The sequence below is a fragment of the Tachypleus tridentatus genome, chromosome 13 (genome assembly GCF_004210375.1).
Source record: "Tachypleus tridentatus isolate NWPU-2018 chromosome 13, ASM421037v1, whole genome shotgun sequence".
In the NCBI taxonomy this organism is placed as follows: domain Eukaryota; kingdom Metazoa; phylum Arthropoda; class Merostomata; order Xiphosura; family Limulidae; genus Tachypleus; species Tachypleus tridentatus.
This window is the reverse complement of record NC_134837.1, coordinates 150,089,395-150,116,910: the sequence shown is the minus strand read 5'-3', so window position 1 is coordinate 150,116,910 and position 27,516 is coordinate 150,089,395. Positions and strand designations below refer to the sequence as shown.

Genomic DNA, 27,516 nt, shown 5'->3' with positions numbered 1-27,516 from the left:
CTTTATTTTGTTGAGAACTTAATTTTACTAATTTAGTTGTAACTGAAATTTTAGTCTGGAATTTTTTATCCATTTTTTCCACAACCTGTATGACTTGACCTTATCTAGTTGATTGCATTCTATTTAACTTGTTATGGATAAATATTATTCTTGTCTTCCTTATTACAGTTATCTCCTCCTTTTCATTCTGAAAGAAATTCTCCCCAATCATTTTTAGGCAAACTTATGCTTTATTTTGAAAGGCAGACTGTCAAGAATTTTATTTACTTGTGGGGCAAGTAAATGTAATTAATTGTTCAAGTTGTTTTTCGTTCTGACAAGTTTATTGTTTAGTTATACAGTATATCAGTGGCTAATGAACTAGATAAGGATTTTATTTTCTATTAAATGATATCTCTTGTTTGAGCTTGGAGGTTTTCAACAGTTTTGTGCTTTCCATGATTGTAGTAACAAGTCACTGTTCACATTCTGATTGCATTATTGTCATAGAATGATCCCTCTACTCCTTGATTTTTCAGTTGGACCTTTTGTTTCATCATTTATTTTATCAACTACTCTTGTTGATCCTTTGAGTTGATGATATTAGTTCACCTCTTAGAATTTTTTTTTCTCATCTGAGTTTTCATTGTGTTTTTGCTTTTGATGTTACAACATTGTTTATCTTATATTTACTGCCTCAGGAAGTTCTACTTTCTATTTCTGTACCAAACCTCTCATGCCGTTTTCTTTGATACAGTATTTTTTTGCTTTAAATGTAGGCACTTTATATATATGTAATTTATTATTATCATTTATTATATTTTTCTCTCTTATGCTCAACTGATATTGTTCAATTAGATCTAAACAGGCCTGGACTGTTTAGTGGTATTTTTAGTATTTGAATTGAATAAGTTATTTTTGAGGTGAGGAGAAGCAGTATTGGTTATTTAATTCTTAGAATTTTTTAAAAAGTGATAACCTCTTCAGTGTTCAAGACTGATGTAGCATTTTGTTCCATAGTTATATAAGTACACAATGTATCTAGTTCTGGACTACTACATTTTTTATGTATGTTATTTATCTACTAGATCATGTCTGGAATTTGAAATGCCCTTGAAGTGTTTTTAAATACCTTCAAGAATAACTGACATCCATCTGAGGTTTTATTGCTGAACAAGGGAAACTTTTTGGCATGTTATTCCACATTCTCTCTTTTCTCATCTTATTTAAACATATGGAATCCCAGGCAAAGTGTAAGCATTCTTTGTTCTTGTAATTTCATTTTATATTTTCTGTTATCTATTAGTCCCATTGTGGATTCTTTCAGAGTCAACAATTCCTTCCCTCCAAATAATCATCCTTTGTCTTGTGCCTGATCTAAGGCAAAATTTGTTTTTACATTTTGCATCTTTTACTTTCTTGTGACAAGCTCAGCATCCTCCTGATTATTTTCACGTTTTCGATTTTTGCACATATATTTTAAACCACTTTTATTAATCCTTGTTAATTATTATATGCTGGCCGATACTGTCTTTATGACTAAATATTTCTATGGAGAAAAGTTTTTCCTCTGTTATTACTAGAGTTCTAGTGGTTGACTATTACAGAATTCATGACTTGTGTATATATTTCTTATTGTATCTTCTCTCAGCTAAGTGTTTACTTTACTGATAAAATTGTTCCATGTGTTTTATCAATGGTCCAGACCTTGAATCCTGTATACAGTATTCATACAAGTAATGAAAATTCTGGAAAGTCAAGATAAAATGTCTTTTATGAATTGTAATTGTAATCATGGAATGTCAGGAAAATTAAATTGGGGTTTGTTTGCCACAGAAACTGTGTACCTGATGCTTTTGGTTATGTAGGTTTTTTTTTTGCCCTGTGCTGTTCATGTTTGTTGCAAAAAAAATTTTTTTCCTTCATAGAGGTGTAAGCAATAAAGTAAAATAAGTGCTAAGTGCCACACCCCGTACAGATCATCCTACTTTCAAAACCTGTCATAAATTTTCTCACACTTGCTATTGCAGTATGTATAATAGAAACAAAGAGTTCACTTAAATGATGTCTATGGGGAATAAAGGACTTACATGATGTTGATTTGGACATTTTGGCACCATTTTCTGTATATGCTGCTGTTGGAGCTCTGCTTGATCAGGTATGGGAATTATTTAAAGCCAGATAAATTATAAGTGTTGAGACTTTCTACTTTATATGTATGAAAATACTTTATTCTAAGTTTGGTAATTGAATATTTAAAAAATAAATATTTAGGCTACATTATTAATATGTTAAATTAGGGTTATGTTTTGATACCAACTTGAAATTTACATGTCCAAAATCTGGGAGACAAGATTTCAAATCCAAATACTAAATTTGTTAGTTTTTACCTGTATCTTTTATTTAATGTTATAGAGAATTAACTACATTGTAAAAATTTGAAACTTGAGTAATTTTAAATGAAATAAACAAAATGCTTGTGATCCATCTAAATAAAAAAAAAACATTAGCTTGGGCTGTAAAAGTAAATATTGTGCAAAGGCTCAGAGAACCACGTGGGTGACAGTATGAGCATTTGATTGGTTATATACATGTCAAAAACAGTAGATGTATTTAAGTATTTCGAAACATAGGAGAGGTGGGTGAGACCACTGTTTGATTTGCTAAATATAATCATATTTCATTAAGTAGACAAAAATAAGATTTTTTATTTTATATTCTAGCTTGTCAATATCTATAATTTGAAATTCTATTCCCAAGCAAATTATAGACTTTGTATTTGGACATCACATATATCTAATTTGAACAAGTGCTGGATTCAATATTTACTTTTAAATTAAGAAATTAACTAATGGATTATATTAATATTTGAATTATAATCTACAATTTAATTCCAAACTTACTAACATGCATTCATAAAATAGTAGTTCAATAAGATTTTGAATGCAAGTCAAGAAATGTGATATGACATGGCCTTTGACCCTTGACCCATAGTGATAAAGTAAGCTTGTTAATTATAATGTATTAAGTTGCAGCATAACATTTCCATTTTTGCTATAATCTTTTCTCATGTTTTCTGTTTTTATTTCTGAATAGGCCAAACCTTGTTCAGTTCTATTTATGTTATGTGAAATATTTCTTTTGATGGTTAATATGATCATCGAAAAGGTATTGAATTCTGCATTCTTTTAAGTGTGCATATCCTTCAAGGGTGCTGTCAGGTTTTCAAGTCATGATCTTTGAACAGAACATACTGTAGGAACCTTTTTCTTCCAGTTTCCCCTAGTAGAGGCGATCTTCCCTTGTGCGATTTACACTTTTCAGAGATTGCTCCTTTCTATTGTCAGTATCAAACCTATAATAAACTGAATTAATTCATCCAGTGCTCTCTATAAGTTATATTTTGCTTTTCTGTTTGTTAGATTAATGCTGTCTACCCATTTGTTCTAAACTTTTCCTCTTCTTTAGCATTAATATTTTTTGCAATTATACGTTAGATCTATTTTTTTGGTTAAAATTAGAATGTTAGAGCTTTGATATTTACATATCCTACTTCATGTAAACAGTCATTTGCTCTTAAAGAATGACCCATGCAGATATCTTAATGTCCATGTTGTGTTAAATGGGAGCTGTCTCATTCTGTACAGTTGTTTGAGAACAGGAGCAGTATCATCACAAAAATGCTTTATTTGTCATTATGAGTAAGTGGAACTTTCTGCACAGAAATGAACTGACTCAACAGTGTTTTGGGTTCATTCTGACTGTTCTTGTTGAGCAGGTGAAGCAGGGGGAACAGTGACTTTATCAGTATAGCAGAGAAAGTATGCAAATGCAGCATGTGCTTACAACGTTTGCCACAATACAAATATTTAGGCTGCAAAGTTGTTTTAAAAATTTTACAGGAGATAATTAATTTATATGAATGTGTATGAAACATAGTATACTGGAAAGAAAACAAATCCATATTTGTTTCTGTAGTTTAAAAATGTACTTGTTTGTTATAAGATATTTACTAGGCTTTGCAATTGTACTACAGTTACATTTATTTTAGGTAGACAATTTATCTTGTTTATTAATTAAAGCAGTTGTGCTTTCTTAATTAGCTTTTGACATCTTCATACTCTTTCATTGGAAAATATTTGTTGTCATATCATGTAAAATGATAATTTATATGTAGCTGTAAATCTCAAAAGTATATTTTGAGCTGAATAGTGTAGAGCATGCATTACTAGTTGTGTATATGACTTAACAGAATATAACAAGAAAATATACACTTATTACCAGAACAAAGACAAGTTATGAATTACATTTGTCTCTGGTGATGTTATAAATTAAAATAACAGAATATGTTTTGTAAACACTTTTTTTTTTCACAACAAAATTAATCCCATCATAAATTTTCTGGTCATTTACAAATCAAGGTCAAATCCCTGGAAATACATCTTGGACTGTTACATCATCACTTTTCACTTTGTTTGACATAATCATCAAGCTTGTCTCAGAAATAAAATCAAAGAGGATTAATGCATTCTCCATCAAGTTAGAATTGCAAACTTCCTGTTCCAGTTCATTCAATTCATCTAATGGAAAAGAATATTCAAAAGATGTTCTGAATATGTGAATTGTGCATATCCATGATAAGATGGAAAAAGAAAAATCAAGATTTATATTTATAAGGAGATGTTCTGTGGAATAGCTGGCTGGCTATATAATGTTACCTGTACTCAGAATCACAAAGGTTGATTGATATTATCGGTAAAAAAAACTTGTAATAGCTCTTGCATCGTCACACTAGACAAAGCTAGTTACTGATGATTAACTTCTACTGTAAATTGTCGCTCCCTCCTTTTTGGAGGATATTAATATGATCTTGTTTAGAAGAAAATGTTTTACATCTGCTTTATTAGTCAAAACTGGAACTTTTACATTTAAAAAAAATTAAATGATTCAAAAAGAAAATCTTTCTGATATTGTAATAGAATGTGATAATATCCTATTGAGAATTGTTGTCACGTTAACATAATTATGTGAAAATTTACAAGGTATACAAAACTTTAGACTAAACTAACATTCTTGAAATAATGTTCTCTTTGTACTTGTAGAAAAGCAGTGATTTAAAATTTTAAAATAAATATTTTTTTACTCTGGAAAAATTATTTTTCTATGTCACATTTTATAATTTTGTAATAAATCTGTAATGCACAGTTTAATGTATCCTACTTATTTCTGTCTCAGAATTGCAATGAACATTTTCCCAAGTATATATGAAATACATTTGTGTAAATATTGTTTGTACTCTTTTACTTAATATATTACATTATTTGCTGAATATATTTTTACAAGCATAACACATCAGATGTCTATTGATGAGAAAATTGTGTTGGAGCCATGTTATTGTCCTAAATAGTAGGTTTTATTTTTACTGTTTCAGGGACTTGGGGTTAGAACTATTTAGAATACACATCATTAGTAACCAGCTTGTCCAGTCAAGGACTGTGGAAGGCCTGTTGGTACTAATTGGAGAGGAGAGATGTGGTGAAACTGTTGACAGAACTTTGCTAAAAAATCTTTTCAGAATGCTTTCTGATCTACAAGTTAGTACTGATAACTTTATAAAATTTAAAGGTAAAAGTGAACTTTAAGCTGAATAAGTAATTAGAAATATTCATTTCTTTTTAATTAAAAATTGATTAAAATCATTAAGTAGGTTTTAAGGAGCATCTTTTTTAATGAGTTATTTTCATCAATGTTTTCTTAACAGTTTTTGTTTAGTCTTTTGTTACATTTCCATCACAGGATACAAAGCACATCTTAATATTTGTAGGCTTGATATGGCCTAGTGATTTTAATTTCTCTGTTGCAAAAATGTGCTACACATTTTAGGGCTGTGGGTGCATTGTAAGAGTGATTGCTAAATCCCACTGTTCAGTTGGAGCAACTCAAGAGTTAGTGGTAGCTGCTGTTGATATCCTGCATTTCAGTCTTTCAGCTCAATCCTATGGATATATAGTATAGATAGCCATTATGCAGCCTTATGTAAAATGACTAAATCAAAACAAACGTTTTTTTGTCTGTACTTTTGTTTGGTCTATGTTGTAATTTTCAAGAGTGCAGTTCATTTGGCATTTGACCAAAGTGTGACACATTAATATCAGTTAATACAAATTCAACATTGATTTCATTTTGTTTTCTAATACGTATATGTTCAGAATCTCAAGCATATTAACTCATTAATTCAAAGTTGTGTTTGTGGTTGAACAGATTTATCAAGAAACATTTGAAGGTCGTTTCTTGAAGGCTACAGAAGAACTCTATGCGAGTGAAGGTCAAAGATTGATGCAGGAACAAGAAGTTCCTCTTTATTTGAGACATGTTGATAAAAGATTAAATGAAGAATGGGAGCGACTACTTTATTATCTGGACCACTCAACTAAGTAAGTTAACATGCGTAACACACTCTTCTATAGTACTGCCATGGTTACAAATAAACAATTTTTTTCCTTTGAATAGCACATGATATTAATATACTTTTTAGAGTTTGCAAAAAATTTTTATAATTTTATAGTTCTTTGGAATTGTGTTGCAGTATAATTGAAAAAAGTTTGAGGTAACTTTACAACATTTTTCACTTTATTAAATTTTTATTTTAATGACAGTCCTTTTGTTGAGTTGCATTCAACATTTTATTGAACTATTTTAAAAAATTGTCAGTAAGTTTGCTATCAACTTAAATAATATTTCACATTTGAGTATTATACATTAATTAATTTCTTAATTTAAAATTAAATTTGCAACAAATGCACCTAAATATTGAGCTTTGTGAGCCATGTGATATGATGAATGCAGCACTGATTCAAATTAGATGTTTTTGGTGTCAAATACTATGTCTGTAGTTTCATATGGCAAGCTAGAATATCAAATAAGAACCTTGTATCTTTCTATTTTGCTGAGATATGGCTTATGTACTGAATGAAACACAGTGGCCCTGTTCATCTCTTTCCATTTTTGGAAACGGTCCCTTATATACACTTATTTTAATATATGACAAGTGGATAACCAATCAACAGCTTAGAATGTCCCTCTAGTGGTTTTCTCAACCATTTTAATCCATTAACATGCTACCTCTTTCTTTCTAACCAAGATTTCAAGGAGGTAGATAGTGTGTCAGTCTACTTGAAATTTCGTATTTGTTTAGACCTAAATACAGCTCAGTTACTAAGCTTGATAAGTTATACTGAAATTCTGTGATATCAGTATAGTTATTTATGATTTTTTGGTAATTCAACTTTATATATAAAACCTTAAAAAAATCATTTCCTCCACATACAAGATTTTAAAAAGTTTAGTAACCTGTGTCCAGCAGTAACTAAGTTTAAAGCTTATAGCTATAAGAGATAATTGTTTGCTTTACTCTTTATATACTGTTCTATATTTTAAGAACAATTAGTTTAATAACTTATTTCTAAATAGTAATAATCTATATACATGTATAATTATAATAATTGAAATGTGACTGTGTATTAAAAATTACAAGTCCACTAAAACACAGCCAAAATAGGGAAGGTTAAAGGTTAGTTTTATATTATTGGATATATTAACATGAGTGCATGTGTGCTGAATCAATACAAGTTGTGTGATGGTAGTCTGGCATGACAGGAAGGTCAGTACAATAAAAGTAATGAACATGTACAAATATATAACATTATAAAACTTAAGCTATTTAGACTAAACATCTATATTTCCTAATTTTTTTTATGGTGGTTACGAGATCAGTCAAATTGACAGACCCCTTATAGTTGGGGTAGATAAAATAACAGACAAAATGTAAATCTTTACTGAAGAGAAACTTGAAATGTACTTAGGGGTTTCAAGAATTACACAAATAATATTTGAGATTTTTAGGACAAAGAATAGTTTTAATCATGACATGAAAATCCCTTTGCACTCAGACTAGTAACAAAATGGACTCAATATTTTCACAAACAAACTTTTAGTGAATGTACTTCATTTAAAAATTTGATTTTTTGTGTTTAAAAGACTTGCAGTGTTTTCCCAAAAGTCTACCAAATTGTGTGAAGATACAGTATCACATTACACATCAAAAGTTATAGTATAAATACTTAACATGTACAGATGTGTATTCAAACTTGTGTATATTATACCAAAACCATTGTAAAAGGATTAATGGCCCATCTAACTGCTTGAATGGACAGAGAAAGTTGCTGTAAAGAAATATATATTAGAAACTTTCTAATTAATAACTTAAAAGAAAGTTGACTGACTTATAATTTTGGTATGTGAAAAATTTTTTAATAAACACAATGAAACTGTCTGTGGTAGTTTTTGAATAAGAACAAATAGAATTTACAAATTTGAAAAACACAACTTCATATGGAAGTTTTACAGACTGTATGCAGACATAAAATTTATTTATTGAAATCTAAAATATATGCAGGAATGTTAATTGTTTCTTAAAAACCTTTAACAATGAAGTCTCTGAAATTTTCATGACTGCAAATGTCTGCCTTCAGTGGGTCAATGGCTAGTCTGAGGACTTTTAATGCTATGAATTGGGTGTTGATACCCATGATGAGCAGAGCACAGACAGCTCACTGTGTACCTTTGTACTTGGCAGTAAACAAACATACAAATACTGCATTAAAAATAATCATTTGCAAATGATATAGTTTATACCAAGTTCCTATGAAGTTTCAAATAATGTTATCTAGTATTTCCTTTTTCTCACAATGCAATAACACAAACCACTCAACAGGAATGGTGAATTCACACAATTGGAGGTGATATAGTTTTAAAAAAATGTAATGTAATGTTTATTCGGTGTTTTGGAATATTTATTTAGGACAAAATAAATTGATATTTCTTGACTTTGTTTTTTCAGTAAAACTGAGCAGATTGCAGTTCATCGTAATGTAATTTTTACTTTCTGGTTATTTTGTTCTCTTTGTCTGGTAATGATTATTTAATCTCTAATTCTTTTTTTTACTAAGAGCTTCAGCTTACTGATAAAAAAAATGAATTACTGAATTAGCATGTGATGGTGAGTCATAATGCTATCAGTCTGCCTCAAAAACACTAGGATAGGCATTTTATTTTTCAAATTATAATTTGAAGTTTTTGTTATTGTGAAATGTAAGTTTCATTATAAAAATTTGAAGTCATTGATTGAAATATTGTCTACTTTGACTCTTTCTTGAAACAGATGGAAATAAATGTTGCCTCTAAATACATGTTATGAGCATGTGTAACATTTAACAACAAAGTGACCACACAAATGGTAACATTTTTTTTATCTTATTTTTTCCATCCAGGAAAGCTTTAATTCAAACTGTAGAAAGACAGTTATTGGGGGAACACCTTTCTAGTATTCTTCAAAAAGGTCTAGATCAGCTTTTAGAAGAAAACCGTATAAGTGATCTAAGTTTGATGTATAGCCTGTTTTCTCGAGTCAAGGATGGATTGTCAGAATTGTGTTCCTATTTTAATCAATATATTAAGGTAAGTGATCTTTCAGGTGATATTCTGTTGGTCTGTTGATTGAAGTGTCCATGGTCTGTATTTTGTTGCCACAGAAAAAAAACTCCTAGCTTTGGAGCTGTAGATGAATTATAAAAATAATAGTAAAATCCCTCTATCCAATTATAATAGATCTTTATCAGTTCATGAATAAAGATGACTAGAAGAGACTATACCATTATATATTTGTGACTTCAGTAATATTTATCACAGGGTATTCTTATAACTCATTCCATACTATTAACAATTGTTTTCCTGTATCTCTCCATTTCTGAATTATTTGCCACCCAATAGCTGAGTTATTCATATAAGGTCAAAACTGGTGATAAAAATTAAGAAAAATATCATTGTCAAATCTGACAAACTACTGAGTTTATTTACTTCAACTGGTAATAAAAATTTAAGTTACAGTATTTCGTCTTAATGTAATTGCTTATATAATGAATATGTGCTACAAAAGTTGTAAAATTCTAAACTCTCTTTTTGAGATGCTGTAATTTTGTTACTTTTTTCATAAAAGTACTTGATTTTGAAGTGAAATTCTAACATTTTTCACATTGTTAGAATATTAAGTAGTTAAGTAATTTATTGGAAATAACTTGTGATATTCTTATGTGTATGACTCATTATATTGTTTGACTGAGATCTAGGTTTATTGATGATTTTTGTAATAACCAATTTATATATTCTGTTTTCTAAATTTGTTTTTTCAAAATTACTTGTGTGTTTGTATCATTAGGATAATTAGGTTTGACCACTTTATGGTACAACATATTAATTAAAACATTACATCACATAAACTCTCTTGCTCTGGGTATCCTTTGCTGTGCATGACACAAAGCTCTAGTGTCTTACATTCAAAATTCCATTAAGCTACCTTTTGTTTGTTATACCTATTAGTATAATATAAAATCTCGGGTAACAATTCATATGTTAATAGTATTTATGTTTTAAGTTCTTAATTCTACAAGGCTATATATATCACAAATTTCCTCTAGTATGATACACATGATACATTTTCTTTCAGCCTCTTCTCTGTTTTACCCATCACCCCTTAAAAAAGTACAATATTAAATGTAAATTATTCACTGTTGTTTCCTGACTTTTAGTATTTGTTAATACTTCTCTCTTACATTTAATTATGCACTACCTCTAACCAGTAAAAAGTCAAGGTTTTCATCTATCAAATAGCATATTGTATTACATTAAGTTCTGAATAGGTGAGTAACAGTTTCACGTATAATAAAATTTTGATTCCAACTGGAGTCACAATGGCTAGTTTCATTGAATTTTTAAAAGCTCTTGTTGCATAGTTGGGTTGGGGAGGCAGAAAATTTTGGTTATTAGAGGAAATTGTGCATGTTATTAGTCCATGTTCTTTGGTTCATTATTTAATTAAATAAAAATATATTTAGTGCATTACTTCCATTAATATTAAAATAGGCTTAAATTTCACCAACAATCGACAGCATGTAAAAAGATGTTTGGGTCAGTACTTTATATCATAATTTTCACGTTTATTCTTTATATTATAAAAGTAAGATCTAGAAATAGAGATCTTTTTATGTTAGTTAAGATTAGGTAGGTAATATAATAAAGGTGTTTCTTGAGGCGTGATTGATTTGAAGAGAGTGTATTTCAAACATGCACTAGGAAATGTTATTTCAAAATTAATTAATCATTTAAATCTTGTTATTCACCTTGGGTACCACTTCAGAAATATATAGTCAGTGAAAAGAGGGTCAGTAAATCTGTAAACGTAGTTTGTTGTTATGTTTACATTATTTATAAAAATTGTGATGCATAAAGTTTTTACATTCCATAACAAGCTGGCAAAAGTGACATAAAATCACATTTATTGGTTAATCTAGATGCTTTAAGTCTTTATTTTTAGTTATATTAATTTGACCAAATTTCTGTTTTTTCTCTTCTTCCAGAAAAAAGGTCGGGTCATTGTAACAAATCCTGAAAAAGACAAAACCATGGTACAAGAACTTCTAGATTTCAAAGATCAACTGGACACTGTCGTCATGGATTGTTTTCATAAAAATGAGAAATTTGTTTATTCTTTAAAAGAAGCTTTTGAGTACTTTATTAACCAGAGACCTAACAAACCTGCTGAATTAATAGGTAAGCTAAAGTCATTAACTGTATTTTTAAATGTTTTTAGAGACTAAAAAAGGTTCAGTAAGGGCTATTTCACTGAATGAAGTTAGTTGTTTTTTTCCCAGAGATATTTGTAATCCAAATGTTTTCTAACAATGATATTTAAGAATGTTGACCAGTAGTGTATGGTGCACATCCTTTGATTTAGAACTTTTTTACATAAATAAAATTTGAAACTAGAGTATTAGGATGGAAAAAAGTGAATTCATTGCAGTTGCTAACTATAGTAAATAAAACAACTAAATGTATTTTATACAGTTTTTGAACACATTGATAAAGCTTACTAATTAGTGATAAATGCTTTAATTTTAATATTCTATTCTTAGTATCTACTGTCAGTTGTAGTTAAATATTTTATTATTGTGAGATTTACATATATTGACATTGCTCTCAGGGGATCATTTTAACACTCTTCACTTAATTATGTAATATTTTAAAGTTAAAATAACATTTTGCCACTGTTAATTTAAATTTTGTTGAGTGTGGGATACCTCCAACATTTATATACATATATTTTAATTTTCATTATCTATCTGTTATGTTATTTTTCATTTTCGAAATCTCATAAATTTACAGCTAAGTTTGTGGATTCAAAACTTCGTGCAGGAAACAAGGTAAACTTATAGTTCATGTTTCAATAATCTAATAAACTTTTATTTTCCAATGTAATGTGATAAATTTGAACACATTTCAGTGTAAAATTTACCTCCTAATGTTCTTTATGGTTGGATTTTAAATCTTTTTTTTTTGACTGACTAAACTTGGAATTTCAGGTTACTGAGCCTCTTCCTTATTGTTAATCAGGTGTTTGTTCTGTAACAAAACCAAAACAGAATAAAAAATTTAATTTTGAAGCATTTAGTAAAGAAACATAATAATGCAAAGACATTTTAATTACATTTTTGAATAATATATGAATTGAAGTATTTTTATAGAAAAAGGGACACCAGTGGGAAACATACCAGCATTGAAGGTAATGTGAAATGTAATAAAGAAAAGAAAGAAGGCAAAACAGACTTCTATTTCCTTCAAAGATAGTAATAATGTGAAATAAATAAATAAAGGAATTGGATTGGGAAAATCTGCAATACAAGTTTTTGACTGTTACTGAGTTCATTTGGCAGTTTGTCAAATTTGAAATACTTTCACTCCTTTAACAGTAGATAAAACATAACAAATAAACTTAGTAAAAGAAAGGCTTAGTTCCTTTATGATATAAGATTATTTTAAATACATTACATACAAGTGTAAAAATACCTATTAAATTGTATTGTTATTTTTATTTACTTTTTAAGTCAACCAAACCTGTGTATTGTTAGTGGTAAAATCACAATTAAATTCTGTGAGTAAATATGCTTTGTGATTGTTGATTTAACTAAAATGTATGATATAAATTTTTTATGCTATAACTACTTTCAGTGAAATATCTATAAAACCAGTCTATATTGTATATTTTTAAACAGTGGTATAATTTAACATGACACAGTTGTAAAATGTATGTTTTTTTTTTCTTTTTTTATTTCACTGTGTTTCTAGAGTTATTGCCATAGTTGACATTGATTTCGTAACATGCATGTACACTTTTGTAAAACTCATTTATTTACCTTGAATTTTAGGAAGCAACAGAAGAGGAACTAGAAAGGTTATTGGACAAAATAATGGTTTTGTTTCGATTCATTCATGGTACGATATAAACACAACTTTGTAGTTTTTCTTATGGTGGTGTCCCATAAGTAATTAATAATAAAACAAAATCAGGAAAATACTAGTAGAAATAATAAAAACTTGTTTAGCAGTTAGTTACCTTTGTTTGTTTTTGTAATTTTATTTTTAGTAGTTTCTGATATATTATAATACTTCAAGTTTTGTTCAACTTTGTATGCCAAAAGTTTCAAGGCGTTTTGGCAACTTAACGAAATAAGTGGTTATTCTAATTTAGTTAATATAAATGAATGCCTAGTGAATATTTAAACATTTTTGCTACAAACATGTACTACCAGTAACTAAAATATGTACTAAAAGAAAAAATTATTGATGTTAGTATTTTAATTCTAATAGTTATTATTATTGTTTTTTTAATTTAAATTTTAAAATTAGTACAATTATTTAGTTATTGGTATCCTATAAAAATAAATTTGTAATAAACTATATGGACACTGTAATAGAGATAAGTGATTTGGCATAATTATTAAGTAATTATTTTGTTCATTACTTTGGCACTTTATAGAATTTTATGTAAAAAGTGGTCTTTGAATAAATTATCAGAGTTCATGTTAATTATTTTCTTTGCATTTTCTAAATTGAAGATGTAACTAAATTTTGTTAAAGACCAAGATTAGAGCTGAATATCTTCTGCAGATTTAGTTGTTTTAGTAGATAAACTTGTTGGAACTAAGAAGTTTGATAATTTGTCATAAATGTAACAGAAAAATAATAACATGACAAACAAATTTCTTTACTTATATTTTACATAATAAAAAAATTAGTTTTCAAAAAGAAATAAGAAACTCATTATTAGAAGTTACTTTAAAAATTTTATTAAAAATGTAAGCTGAATCTACTGTGCTGTAGTGTGATAACAGTGCACTCTAAATAAAAAAAAAAAAAGTTGAATGTTGTGTTTTATAGTAAAATTGCCAACTTAATGATTAAAACTTTAATTGTTTATTTCTTGTCAATTATTGGATATTGTTTTGTAAATAGATGAAAATACCTTTTCAATGAAGGATTTAATGATCTAATGTTTTATAGAACTGACTTCAGTTTAACAATTTTCATACAGTGCCCTAAGATAATCTTTGTAGGTTTATGTATGATTTATATCTTTGTTTCATAGGTAAGGATGTCTTTGAAGCTTTCTATAAGAAAGATCTGGCTAAGAGACTTTTAGTGGGAAAGAGTGCTTCTGTTGATGCTGAAAAGTCCATGTTGTCAAAATTAAAACAGGAATGTGGAGCAGCCTTTACTAGTAAGCTAGAAGGAATGTTTAAAGATATGGAACTTTCCAGGGAGTTAATGTTGAATTTCAAACAGGTGAGTCGGAAATAATGTTGTATCAAATAAACTGAACAAGCTTCACAAAGAAGGATAGCATTGTCTTTCTTTTTGCATAAAGCCTTTAGTTAATTTGATTTGTGGCCATCACATGAGAGTTTGGCTAGTATCTAAGTAAGATGTAATTTAATTACAAATGCAATATAAAATCATATTTTGAAACAGCTATACTTGTTTAAAGAAATTGGAATGTAATCCTTTATCATACAAAACCTAAAATGCCTTATGTAGTTTTTTCTTTAGCAGTCATACATTCTATTTTTAATTATAAAAATACTTGCTATCATAATTTTGTTTATTTTCTTGCTCTGTGATAGGAAACTATAGATTAACTTGTATATAGTTTTATATGTTCTTCAATAACCTTAATGTTCACCTTCACACATAACACTGTCCAATCATTGTTAACTTTGAACATTTGGTAACTTTATGTGTAACTAATGTATGATCTTAAGCTGTACAGTTATCACTGTAAATATATTAGTGTGCTGGAGTACAACTTTAAGTGCATGTTTGGCTTCTTATATTTACTTCATCACCAAACCTTCTAACTGTATTTTATGTTCTTCCCTCTCTTTCATGAATTTTGAAAGCTATAAGGTATCCAAGTTTGAAGGTATAATGAACCTGGAGTACAAGAAGATGGCTCTTGTGCATAATTTTCCTTTTGTTGTATTAATGAACTAACTTTTTTAAAGACTTGCAAAGCTAATGTATAAAATAGTTGAATGGTTTATATTTCTGTAGTTAGTAATTTTAAACTACTTAAGAAACACAGTTCTTAATTTTCACAAATGATATGTTATTAATTTGACAAAAAGTGACTTCTTAGCAGTTAGGCTACTTGCACTGGGAATCCAGTGGCTCATGATTCATTTGCTTTTGCTGCTAAAATATTCTCTTTTTTGGGGGACATAAACATGCTTCTAAGAGTGATTGTCAAATTTCATTATTCAGTTATTACAGAATTGCCCAAAAGTTCATAGTAAGTGCTACTTACTAAATTTCTTCTGTGTGTTACTTATGAACCTTTTTATTAAACAGTGTATCACTTAAATGTTGGTTTTAGTAAGTGCAGAATGTAAAAGGCTTTTAGTGTAAATCAGGTATTTATAAATATGCTTGTGTGTTTTATATCTGTACGCTAAGGTCCAGAAATTAATTTACCCAATGTTTCTTTGTTACAATGTGATATACATTATTTCATATAATAGTTTTACATAATGCCTTTTGTGTTTTTTAAATATGTAATGATCACATAAAACAAAATTTATTACAGTAGGTTCATGATTGCATTTGCTTAAAAATATGAAGTTATTTAAATAAGGTCATGGATATATATATTTATATGGATGTGAAAGAAAAAAAAAAGCAATAAATGTTTAGTTTCAAAATAATTTTAGGAAAGTGGTAAGTAGTATGTTGTTAATTTATGTAAGATATCCAAATTTAATATAAATTACTGTTCATATAACATTTCAGCCTGTTTGAGAATGTTACTTTTTGTAATAATTGAGATAGTTTCATACTCATTTAATCATATTTATTTATAGCACTTGAATGTAACACCATGTTTATTGGCAGAGTAACCTTGTTCAGTGGTTAAATTTAGTTAGTTACACATGTAATATAATTAAATTTTACCATAGCTGTAGTTATTCCTTTGGTTGAGAATAACAAGCACCTGTTTACAGTATCTTCAGAACGTCAGTCCTTCAGGAAATATTGACATGACTGTCAATATCCTTACAATGGGTTATTGGCCAACTTATCAGCCTATGGAGGTCCACATGCCTCATGAGATGGTTCAGTATCAAGAGATTTTCAAAAAATTCTATTTGGGAAAACACAGTGGTCGTAAACTACAGTGGCAGCCAAATTTGGGACACTGTGTACTTCGTGCAGAATTTCCATCGGTATGTAGCATTAAATATTTAGATATTTTAGGTTGTAACTATGTAAGGTTTTATCTCAGAAAATGAAAATTCTACTAAAATAACAAATGCTTTCATTAAAACACTAATTCTATATATATGTTTAAAGAAAATTAAACATGGAGGTTTTGTTAAATTTTTAATAACCAAGTTTTAAAGTACCAAAGAATTTGATGTTACAAACAATTCTTGTTTCCTAAGATATGGAATATTTTATTTTTTCTGACCATGTATATGAAATATTATTAAATGCTAAAAATAAAAACAAAGTACTAAAATTATCTCCAGACATGGTCTTGTGGTTAGTTTGATGGGTTGTGACTGCAGTACAACACTTAATGTGTTTTGCAGTTTCAATTCAGCAGTGCAACTTGTAACATTTCAAAGCACAAGACATTAGTTGCTTTGAAATATTACTTAATTTGCATATATGACTAATAACTTCTACAAACACCAGAAGTTAATAAGCAGAAAAACAAACATTCAACTTACAAAATATGAATGAAGTGGCTTTATTAGTAGCAGTTGCAAAATACGACTTTTAATAAAGAATGAATTAAAAAAGACATTAGTTGCTTTGAAATATTACTTAATTTGCATATATGACTAATAACTTCTACAAACACCAGAAGTTAATAAGCAGAAAAACAAACATTCAACTTACAAAATATGAATGAAGTGGCTTTATTAGTAGCGATTGCAAAATACGACTTTTAATAAAGAATGAATTAAAAAAGGTAAAGAAATTTCTTTTGAACTCAAATTGCTCCTCCCCCAAAAGTTTGTGTGTATTGTCATTACTATTCAAATGAACATGGTATATTGTGTGGATAAACTGAATGACAACTAATAATTGTATTCCAGTTAATTTTTATATAAAGGTCTTTTTTTTTTTTTTTTATATACAGCCTTCAAATGGTTCTGGTATTTTTTAAAAGGGTTTTCATAATTATCATAGAATTTCTTTGGAATAATACAACACATCCTTTCTCTGATCATTTAGTATGTGAAAGTTATAAGTTTCATTACATAATTTAAGAAATCTCTTTTAAAAATAATTGCATTACTTCTCCTCCACAGTATAAATTTATTTAGTAAATCCAAACATGAATGAAGTTACTTTTCATCCTTTAGTTTAAAACTTACTTTGAAGCCTTTAAACTTTTGACCAGCTAGTATTTAGGCTAATTTCATAGTGTTCACATTTTCCCTTGTTTCGTGTTTCGAAGCTCTACTCAAATAAGTGGTTGAGTCTAACAACGCAAAATGCATATTTTGTCTTTATGTTCATTGGCCTTAAGATTTTGGCCAGCAGTGTATATTCACGAGGACTTTACCAGTCTCTTTACAGTTATGTGAAATTACATGCAAAAAAATGTTTTACATCTTATTTTACAGTTGTTTGTAATAGTCTGGTTAATATGTGAGCTAAACATTTTTCCATAGGGTAACAAAGAATTGCAGGTTTCTTTGTTTCAAGCTCTTGTATTGTTACTATTCAATGATGGTGACCAGTTTTCTTATGAAGACATTAAACAAGCTACTTCCATTGGTAAGTTGTTTAATCACTAAAACAGTATTAATGTTTTTTGAGGAAAAGAAAAACTGATTATGAAAGTTCTTAAAGACCTTTATTATAATATATTGATATTATCCAGTTTGTGTAAATATAGTGTTCTTAGACTTACTGTAGCAGTAGAGCTCAGCAGTTAATTACCACTTATTATTAATAATACTCTTCAAAGTGGGTGTTCCATTTGAAACTGTCACCTCGGTGAAATTAGTTGACGTTGTTTAGGTTTTAAAAACAAATCAGTTTTTGCTATGATATTTACAGACATTGCCAGAACTTGACTCGTTGTTATAAAGGGAAACACTTTCTGATGATTTATTGATGAGATATTTAAAATACAAACCAGTGAATAATCTGGGTCGTCTTTAAATGGGCAGTGCTACCGCTTACCTTATATGTTGGTTACTGCTTGGAATACTTACGAAGTATGATTTTATTTCTGTTTAAGGTGGTTTGATAGATATAAGTTCCAAGATGAACAAGAAACAAGTTCTACATTCTTCTGTTTCAGGATACTTAACTCGTGATTTTTTCATTTAGCTTGATTTTATGAGTATCCTTCACTTTAACAACATTATTTGGAATTGTTGGTGTTATTAACTTTGTATTATAATATTAGAAAGCTAAATCAAATCAAGTGTATTTTTGACATTGTTGACACAAGCATTAGAAGTTGTACAATTACATTGGCTGTATAGAAGTTAGCATTGTGATGTTATATAATGCTTGGTTATTCATTTACCACAGTAGGAACTGTTATTCATTTGATTAACTTATGTTTCAGAGGATGGGGAATTACGACGAACTCTACAGTCTTTAGCATGTGGTAAAGCTAGGGTTGTCCAGAAAATCCCAAGGGTAGGGTTTTTTGGTTTTTTTCTTTTATGGATATTTGTAGCTTGAATCTTTCCAATGAATGATATGTTAGTATAAAATAACTAGACAGTTTAGTGTTTAAGATTCATTAATTTTTTTTGTATGTTAAGGTACCTTCACTAAATAGTACAAAAATTGTGAAATTACTGTTCATCTTCTTTAGTAAAAGAAAGATACAAATTTAATGTTGGTATGTTTATTTTCCACAGAGTCCATGTGATAAAAGGTTTTTGTATGTTACTTGCATATTTATGTTGAACATGCTGAAGTTAAGCAGTAGACACATTAGGTCTTATAAAATTACAAGTACCATTTAAGAAGGGGCGTAAACTGTACAATCTCATGGGGGGTCTCAGAAGATTTAAATCTGATTCTGAATAGTTTTGGTTATTAATCTGATACTTTGAGCTGTATTATGAAGGTAATTTGTTTAACCGGTGAATAAAATAACTTCAGCATGCATGAAGTCAACATAAAGTTTAAATATTTTCAGTGGTGTCAAAAATGTGCAACATTAATGATCATGGCTGAATCTCTGATGTCTTGTTCTTCAGGTTGTAACTATTATGCCATAAATTGTCAGTAATTTATGACTAAATAAAAATGCAAAAAAAAAACTTTTTACAGTTGCTAGACAGACAATAGGGAAGGCATTTCTGTTGAATATTTCTTTATGATGATTATGAGAAAAACACAAATTTACAATTTTAAAATGTCTTCATAGCCATAAGTTTAGCCAGAAGCAAAGTTTGTGCTGTGTAGATTGTGTTTAAGATCTATATTAACAATATTTATGTCTTGATATTTAATATATAAAATTTCTTGCAATAAAAATGTTGCTGTACATTGTTCAGTTTTTATATTGATATTAGTATTTTTTATATATTGTTTTTTTTTAACTGTTAACTAATGGGTGTTGCACAAGTAAAATTTTTAAATTATCGTTTGAAAAGAAACTTGTAAATAGAAGATAGAACTATTAGGAGTGAAAAGATTATAAGCAGCAATATAAAAAAAAGTGAAAGAAAATTAAACAAAAATACTTTGCTGAAAACATGAGGTTTAAATATACTTGTATATAGACAAAAAATGAAATACTACCCCCAAGCATGGTTTTACACAAAAACAAAGATGAATCTACTGTAAAGATGCCGTGTTTAAAACATACTTCTTCCAACTTGATTTCTGTGATCATATAGTGTATCAATGTGGCAGTTTCCTAGAGCCAATTTGAATAGAAATCCATAGATGCCAAGTCCTACATATTGAACAATATGTATTTGTATGAAATAGCATTTCATTCTCTAGTTTCTTGAGGTGTGCAGTGATTGAATGGATATATTGTAAAAGTAGTTTAAGTACTGTTACCTATGTTGCTTTCTGTACAGAAATTCTTGAATGTGTTGCTGTTGCCTAGGAAACAAGAGCAGCTTTTGTCACTGACCTTTGTATTCATGTATTTGCACCTTTTGTAATGGGTCACACTTTCCTTACCAAGACTGGGTAGGATTTATCTGTGGTTTCTTTCTGAATGATCCTGCTGCCTTAAGTTGATCTGTGTTTCTTTGTTTTCAAATACCATTTGCTTGGAAAATCTGAATCTCTGATCTGAACGTGTCTTTATTTTTTTGAGTATCTAAATGTTTTATGTTAGAAAAGGGTTACATATTCTTCCCAAAAGTAACAAATTTTTTTGTCATCACTACCTAGAAACATCAAACAAATTCTAAATGTAATTCTGAAATGTACTGTTCCACAGTTGATTTAAAGTCAAGGAACTTGCATCTTCAAAATTGTTTTAATACAATATATTCAACCCCTTGTATGCATTCTTATTTGAAGTATTTTGTAACTATATCTCTGCTCTTCAATAGGGTCGAGATGTGGAGGACAAAGACAAGTTTGAATTCAACAATGACTTTACAAATAGATACTTTAGGATAAAAATCAACCAAATCCAGATGAAAGAAACGGTAAGTATTTCTTTGTTTTGTACTTAAGTGTAAGTGAAGTGGATAAAAGTTTTTGATAAATATCTTTCCATATTGATATTTAATTATGAAGTTAAACATTTTAACATTTATCATAAATATTTGATAAAACTTAAATTTTACTTCTTTTGATTTTCTTTTATTGGTTTTGCAGCAAGAAGAACAGTCCACAACACAAGAAAGAGTTTTTCAAGATCGTCAGTATCAAATTGATGCAGCCATTGTTAGAATTATGAAGATGAGAAAGTCTTTGACCCATAACTTGCTGATCACAGAGCTGTATGACCAGCTGAAATTCCCTGTTAAAGTAAGGTGTAAACTGCAGCTGTTTTAGCATGTGTCTATAGCTTAACAGGTCTTATGTTGATGTAAGTTTTTGAATTCCAAAAAAAGAAAAAAACTAAATACATGGAGATAAAGATAAATCAATTTGTTAGAAATATCAAACATTAAAGTTTTTTTCTAAATTCCATTATATCAATAGTATTATGTCCAAAGTTCCTTTGAGGTTTTCAGCTGAGATTCATTGTAGAGAAAAAAAAACTTTCTAGGTTTAAAAGCTACTTGTATTATTGATTGAAATGTAACCAAATGTTTTCTTTTTTTAATGTTGTTTGTTCTTCCCATTCATTGAACTCAAAAAGTTGTTGATATCCTGTAACACATTTATCTACAATATATTCAGAAGCCTTGAATTAATCTTAGGCATGTCAAAGAACTTGAACAAGCATTCAGGTAAGTTTAAGAATAATGCATCATTTTGTTTTTGTGATGTATAACTGTGTAACTGAAGAATTTATTTTTAAAATATAATTTTTTTCAAATAGAAGCATAAAAATTTTTCATAAATTGTTTATTTTGTATCAACATGCTTAAAATGATATCGTGTTAGAAAAATCTTATTTTTCATGATTATGCATAAATTAATAAGTGTAGAAAATATTTTAAAGCATTAATAATAAAGTTTATGTATGCTAAGTATCAATTTTTATTGATTTTTAGCATAAAAAGGAATTTTGAAACTAATATTCCAAATATAAAAAAAGTCAATAAGGAGTTAAAATTTTGTTTATATTTCTGTGAAGATAAATTATCTTGTAATTTATTCTCTTAATTTTCCACAGCCAGCAGACTTGAAGAAACGAATTGAAAGCCTAATTGATAGAGACTACCTGGAGCGAGACAAAGACAATCCTAACCAGTATCACTATGTAGCATAACATCAAGTCTTTATGCTACTTTGTAAGTTTTTCTTAGTGTTGTAGACAGATGTCCAACATTGTGTCATACATTGCCTGTTTCCAGCCATTCAAAGTTGAGGACGTTTTCAAACATCATGTTTCCCAAATCCTTTTAAAGGCATCCAATTCCCAGGGCTGTGAGCATGTGGCAAAGTGACTAGAATCACTATAGACTGAAACAAGCACATTTGTAAATATTTCTGTGCCACATCTTTTCTTCAGATTTCAGCTTCAAGGTGCAACTTTCTACCTAGTAATTACAACAGGCAGCCTTACAAGTACATGTCTAGTTTAGCCTTTCTCTCTCTCTGTTTTTAAAGATGTTTGCATTTGTGATTCACAAAGCTTTTGGTTTATTGAAGAAATACTTTACCTGTTAAGAATAAAAAAAAAAGATTGTAGTTTTTTTTTTATCTGTTGCTTTCAAGTTCTAAAAAGCAAACTTTAAATGTATTAATTTAAAGATTCCCAGTGTTGTAAATTATTTCTGTATACGAGAAAAAATACAAAAATGATTTTAACCGAATCAAGGATGAAGTAGTTACATTTTTAAAGAATTTGAAAACCTTTTGTTTTGGAACAGTAATCTTTACTTTGTAAGCATTGTGTACATGTAGTATTAAATAAACAGGTGGACTGTATACAATTTCATTTCAATCTGTGTTCCACTTCACTGGCAAAGCATAGCTTGTATGAAGAGATGTAAGTACTTAAAATTAAAATGGCTTTTTGGTTGTTTGCAGCTGTGTTTATTTCTTAAGTTTAATTATTTTAAGCTATCATTATTCAATCACAAAAAAATTAAAAGTTGCAACAGAGAATAAAAACACTTAACTTTAGTATAATGGTTTAACAAAGTTCAATATTGTGGTGGTTGATTCAAATTGAGGACTTTCCTGAAAATATAAACTAAATCACTTCTGAATTGAGATGATCCATGTTTGTAAGTTTATATCTTTTATGTATCATCTGTTACTAGATTCCTCAAATATTCAAAAGAACTTGGATGTTTGAATTCTACATGTTTGACTAGTAAAATATGAGAATATAAATATTTCATATAAATTTCCTGGTAGCATACTGCATTACTATGAAAATGAATTAATTATCTCAAGTTTATTGCTTGTGTAGCTTATTTGAGAATTCTTTAATATTTTACTTAAATCTCAAAAATATAATTATGGGGAAAAGATGGTAGTGAAAATTTTATCTCTGCTGTTTGCAATCTATAATTATAACCTGTTAACTAGTACTAACTGATCTGCATAATTTTAGCAACTTAGAGAGTTTTGCTGTGTAGTTGAGAATAGGTTTGGCCCAGAGTGTGGCATTGCATAATTATAACATCAGTAGTTACATGGTCAGTATTAAAGTTTTGAAGTGACAGCAAATTTGTGTTTTCAGTAGATCTTTTATAATGAAATAAACCACTATTTCTTAAAAGCTACTAATAATATGCCATAATAGCTATGTATATGCACAACCAGATTTAAATTATTTTTCATCTATGATACTAATGCTCTTAACCCTTTCACAATGGCCTTTGTATAATGTACACGAGCTGTGTATTTATACCATAACTTTTGATGCAGTATATGTATCATCACAAAATGTGGTAGACCATTAGTAAAGATTGTAAGTCTTTTATACACAAAAATTCAGATATTTTAATAAGTACTTTTACTAAAAATTTGTGAAAATAACAAGTCTGTTTTGGTACTAGTTCAAGTGTGAAGTGATTGTTACAATTAAAAAAAATATTCTCTGTCCCAGGAATCTCAAATATTTGTATAATATCTGAGACCTACTATTTTAACATCACAAACACCTACTTTGAACTAATGCTGCATTCAACATACAATACGACACACTAACTTATACCAAACTTAATGACATATCTTCATAATGTAGTAGTTTCATAAAATTTTGAATGCAAGGCAACATGTGTGATGATATGGCTTTTGACCCATTGGGACAGGAAAATAATTCCAAACTGAACGTTTTGAGTAGTATTATAAATCCTGAATAGTATTGACAGTGCTGACCACAATGATACTACTTGCAAGTTGTTTTTTTACTTATTTGTAATTAGTATAAAAAAGTTAATGTTTTCCCGCAACCGCTTAAAACTTGACTTAATAAATAACAAAGAATGTTAGTTACATTCAATAATTTAACATACCTTGGGAGATATGTAAATCATGGTAATTCAGGCTAAATGTATTAAACATAGATTAATACAACACAAATATTCTTCTTGCATGTGATTAGAAAAAAACTGTAGAAGCTCAAGCTACATTACTTAAATGTGCTAGTATTATTATAGAACAGAAATAATGTTATATAATATATACTGTTCTTCTCCAAACAGAATTATATGAACTCCAAAGAACCTGCTCAAATACTTCATGGTGTATGTATTTAATCAGTCAGTGAGTGTAATTTTAATAAACAAAATTTTTTAAGTAATCTTTCAATGACAGGTGTTTTCTGTGATTATTCCTCTTTTTCTGATTAAATTGCATTCTTGACAGTAACTAATGCATGTTAAATTTCTAGACTTTTTGAAAAAGTTGTGCCTATTGTTCCTGTTTTAAAAACAGTAATTACTCTTAAGAAAGTATAGTATTTCTTTAAAAGAAATATACAAGTTGTAAACTTGGCACTTAATTTTATTCACCTTTGTTTTCTCACTCCTTCCTACATTTACTTTTGTCAAAGGAAGAAAAAGCCATTTGACTAGTTTCTCTGAAATTATTAGTATTTATCATTAGGAATGTTCAGATATCTCCACATAGCAAAAAAAAAAAAAAAAGTAACATGGAAAATTATGGACTTTTTCCTACCTTTTAGTAAGGAAGTGTACCAAACAATAGCATGGATCAGTTATTTTAGTAAGTTGGAAAAAAAGGGCTAACCTTGGAAATACACCTTAGATGAGTGTTCCAGCATCATCAAACATATAAGCAAGGAGAGTTAATTCATCATCTGCTTTCATGGAAATAGTGACTCTGTTCAAGTGCACATCAAGAATATATTCTGTATAGGTGAATTGAGTATATTTTATATGTAGTTGACCATGCAGTGATTTATCATTAATTAATTTTTATGACTATTGTGGCCAAGAATTTTCTTCACAAGTCATTTTGTCTGGAAATTACAGGTAACTCATTCTTTCTTTCAATAGCTGTCACTTGACAGGACAAAATACTAGCTCTTGCTATGGCATAACAAAAGTGTCATTGTTGATTTTTGTGTGAATATTAAAAACAGATTGACATTTCCTGGCAGTTGGATATCATGTGGTCTGAAGTCAATGAATATACTACCATTTACCTTTTTCTTTCACTGCAAACATTTAATTTCTTTATAGCTACTTAAAAAATTAAATTTAATATAGTGTTAACACATATCTCAAGGTTGGATGTGAAATACCTTTCCTTTGATTATGTATATTTCCACAAATAATGTTTGAATGTTATAGACTTGTACATAATAAGACAGGGTTTTATCCATTTTAGCAAACTGTGTTTCTGGCTCATGTATGAAGGTTATGAATTATTTTCCCCTGCCCTAACTCATGATTCTTTAAATCTTATTTTGAATATCCTTTTATTGTTCTGAAATTTGTTCACAGTGAAAAAAATACCTTATAACCAAGATACACATCTCATGTACTTTAAGGTGGATATATGTACTCAAAGTATGAATTACAAACAACTTGGTTTACTGTTTGCATTTGGCTTTCGTGCAAAACGCAGATACACATGTAACAACTTAGAACAACAAAGATTATTTGGTTATGCATTTTCTTCAATTAACATTAAGAAATATGGAAAATTCTAGTTCTCAAGTGATACAAATATTAAAGTAAATGTTACCTGTGGCCCAAAAAAGTACTTGTAACATTGAAACGTTCTTAACTCCTTCAACCTGGCTGTTTTACTATACACAACAAAGTTTGTGACTTACATTCAAAATTTTGAGCTAATTTTTGTTTGTTATATAAATTAGTATAGCATAAATTTTAGCTACCAATTCATATTTTAAAAATGTTTTTTTTTTTTTAAATTACTAATTCTACAAGAAAACATTTTAAAAACCATGAATTTCCTCTAGTCTGACACATATTTTCTCTAGGTTTCTTTATTTTTCAATTTTCCCACCACACCTTCAATGAGTAAGAAACTAAAACATAAATTGCTGAGACAAACCATAATTTTTATAACCTACAGAGCTATCATTCAAAAATGAAACCTCCATGTCACATCCTCTCTTTTAGGATATGTTCATGGTTCTCTTTTATGTATAACTGATAGAAAGTTGAAGTTTTCTTATATTAAATGATGTTATTGCATAATTCTGTTAAGAACAGATAGTCACTTTTACTTGGAGTACAAACAATATTCCAATGAGAAACTTAATGACTAGCATAGATGAATTTGTAATGGCTCTTGTCACATAGACAGAAAGCCAGAAAAATTTAGAGAGATGAAGAAATTATCTAAATTTTGCATGTTATTAGTCTTATGTTGATTTATTATTTAAGTAAATAGAAATGTAGTGCATTACAACCATTAGTATAAAAAATTAGGCATAAATGTCTTTGAGAATCAGGTAAGTACTTTATTTATTAATATAAAGGTAACCAAAATGTAAAAAGTATTTTTTGTGGGTCAAGTAAGGTAATTAAAATGTTTCACGAGGCAAGCACATAACTAATGTAATTTGATAGTGTGACATGAACTGTATGTGCAAATAGTAGTTAGACATGGTCCAACATACAATAAACAAAATTTAATTATAAATAGATATATACTGTTATGAGCTTAAATCTACTTTGGATAAATGAATGTAGTTTCCTTACAATTGGAAGTAATTCTTGAAAAAACAAAACAAAAAAAAACAGTTTTTGGCAGTTACAAGGTTGGACACATTGACCAATCACAATTTTAAGTTGGGTAAATAAAATATAAAGGTTTACTAAAACAAAACAACCTTTGAAATTTATTTAGGAGGTTTTAGGGATTACACAGAAATTTCAGATTGAGATGAGAAAATATTTTTGATCTTGATATGAAAATTACTTTTCACATAGACTATTAAAAAATAATACATTAATGGTCAAAATTTTAGTCTACTGAAAATACTTTACTAAAAATGATTTT

The 27,516-nt window shown here is 28.6% G+C and overlaps 1 protein-coding gene across 1 annotated transcript in view; it reads left to right on the top strand.

Moving 5' to 3' along the window:
• Cul4 (cullin 4) overlaps positions 1 to 23,084 on the top strand; it is a 50,580-nt gene extending 27,496 nt beyond the window's left edge. Inside the window, exons 5-17 of the mRNA XM_076481574.1 lie at positions 5,411 to 5,573; positions 6,241 to 6,413; positions 9,309 to 9,495; positions 11,451 to 11,643; positions 12,256 to 12,293; positions 13,296 to 13,362; positions 14,516 to 14,712; positions 16,428 to 16,649; positions 18,114 to 18,219; positions 19,025 to 19,098; positions 20,991 to 21,089; positions 21,262 to 21,414; positions 22,232 to 23,084. Coding sequence (XP_076337689.1) covers positions 5,411 to 5,573; positions 6,241 to 6,413; positions 9,309 to 9,495; positions 11,451 to 11,643; positions 12,256 to 12,293; positions 13,296 to 13,362; positions 14,516 to 14,712; positions 16,428 to 16,649; positions 18,114 to 18,219; positions 19,025 to 19,098; positions 20,991 to 21,089; positions 21,262 to 21,414; positions 22,232 to 22,327 — 1,768 coding nt within the window. The 3' untranslated portion in view covers positions 22,328 to 23,084. The remainder of the gene's footprint in view (positions 1 to 5,410; positions 5,574 to 6,240; positions 6,414 to 9,308; positions 9,496 to 11,450; positions 11,644 to 12,255; positions 12,294 to 13,295; positions 13,363 to 14,515; positions 14,713 to 16,427; positions 16,650 to 18,113; positions 18,220 to 19,024; positions 19,099 to 20,990; positions 21,090 to 21,261; positions 21,415 to 22,231) is intronic.
• Positions 23,085 to 27,516: the final 4,432 nt, after the last annotated feature.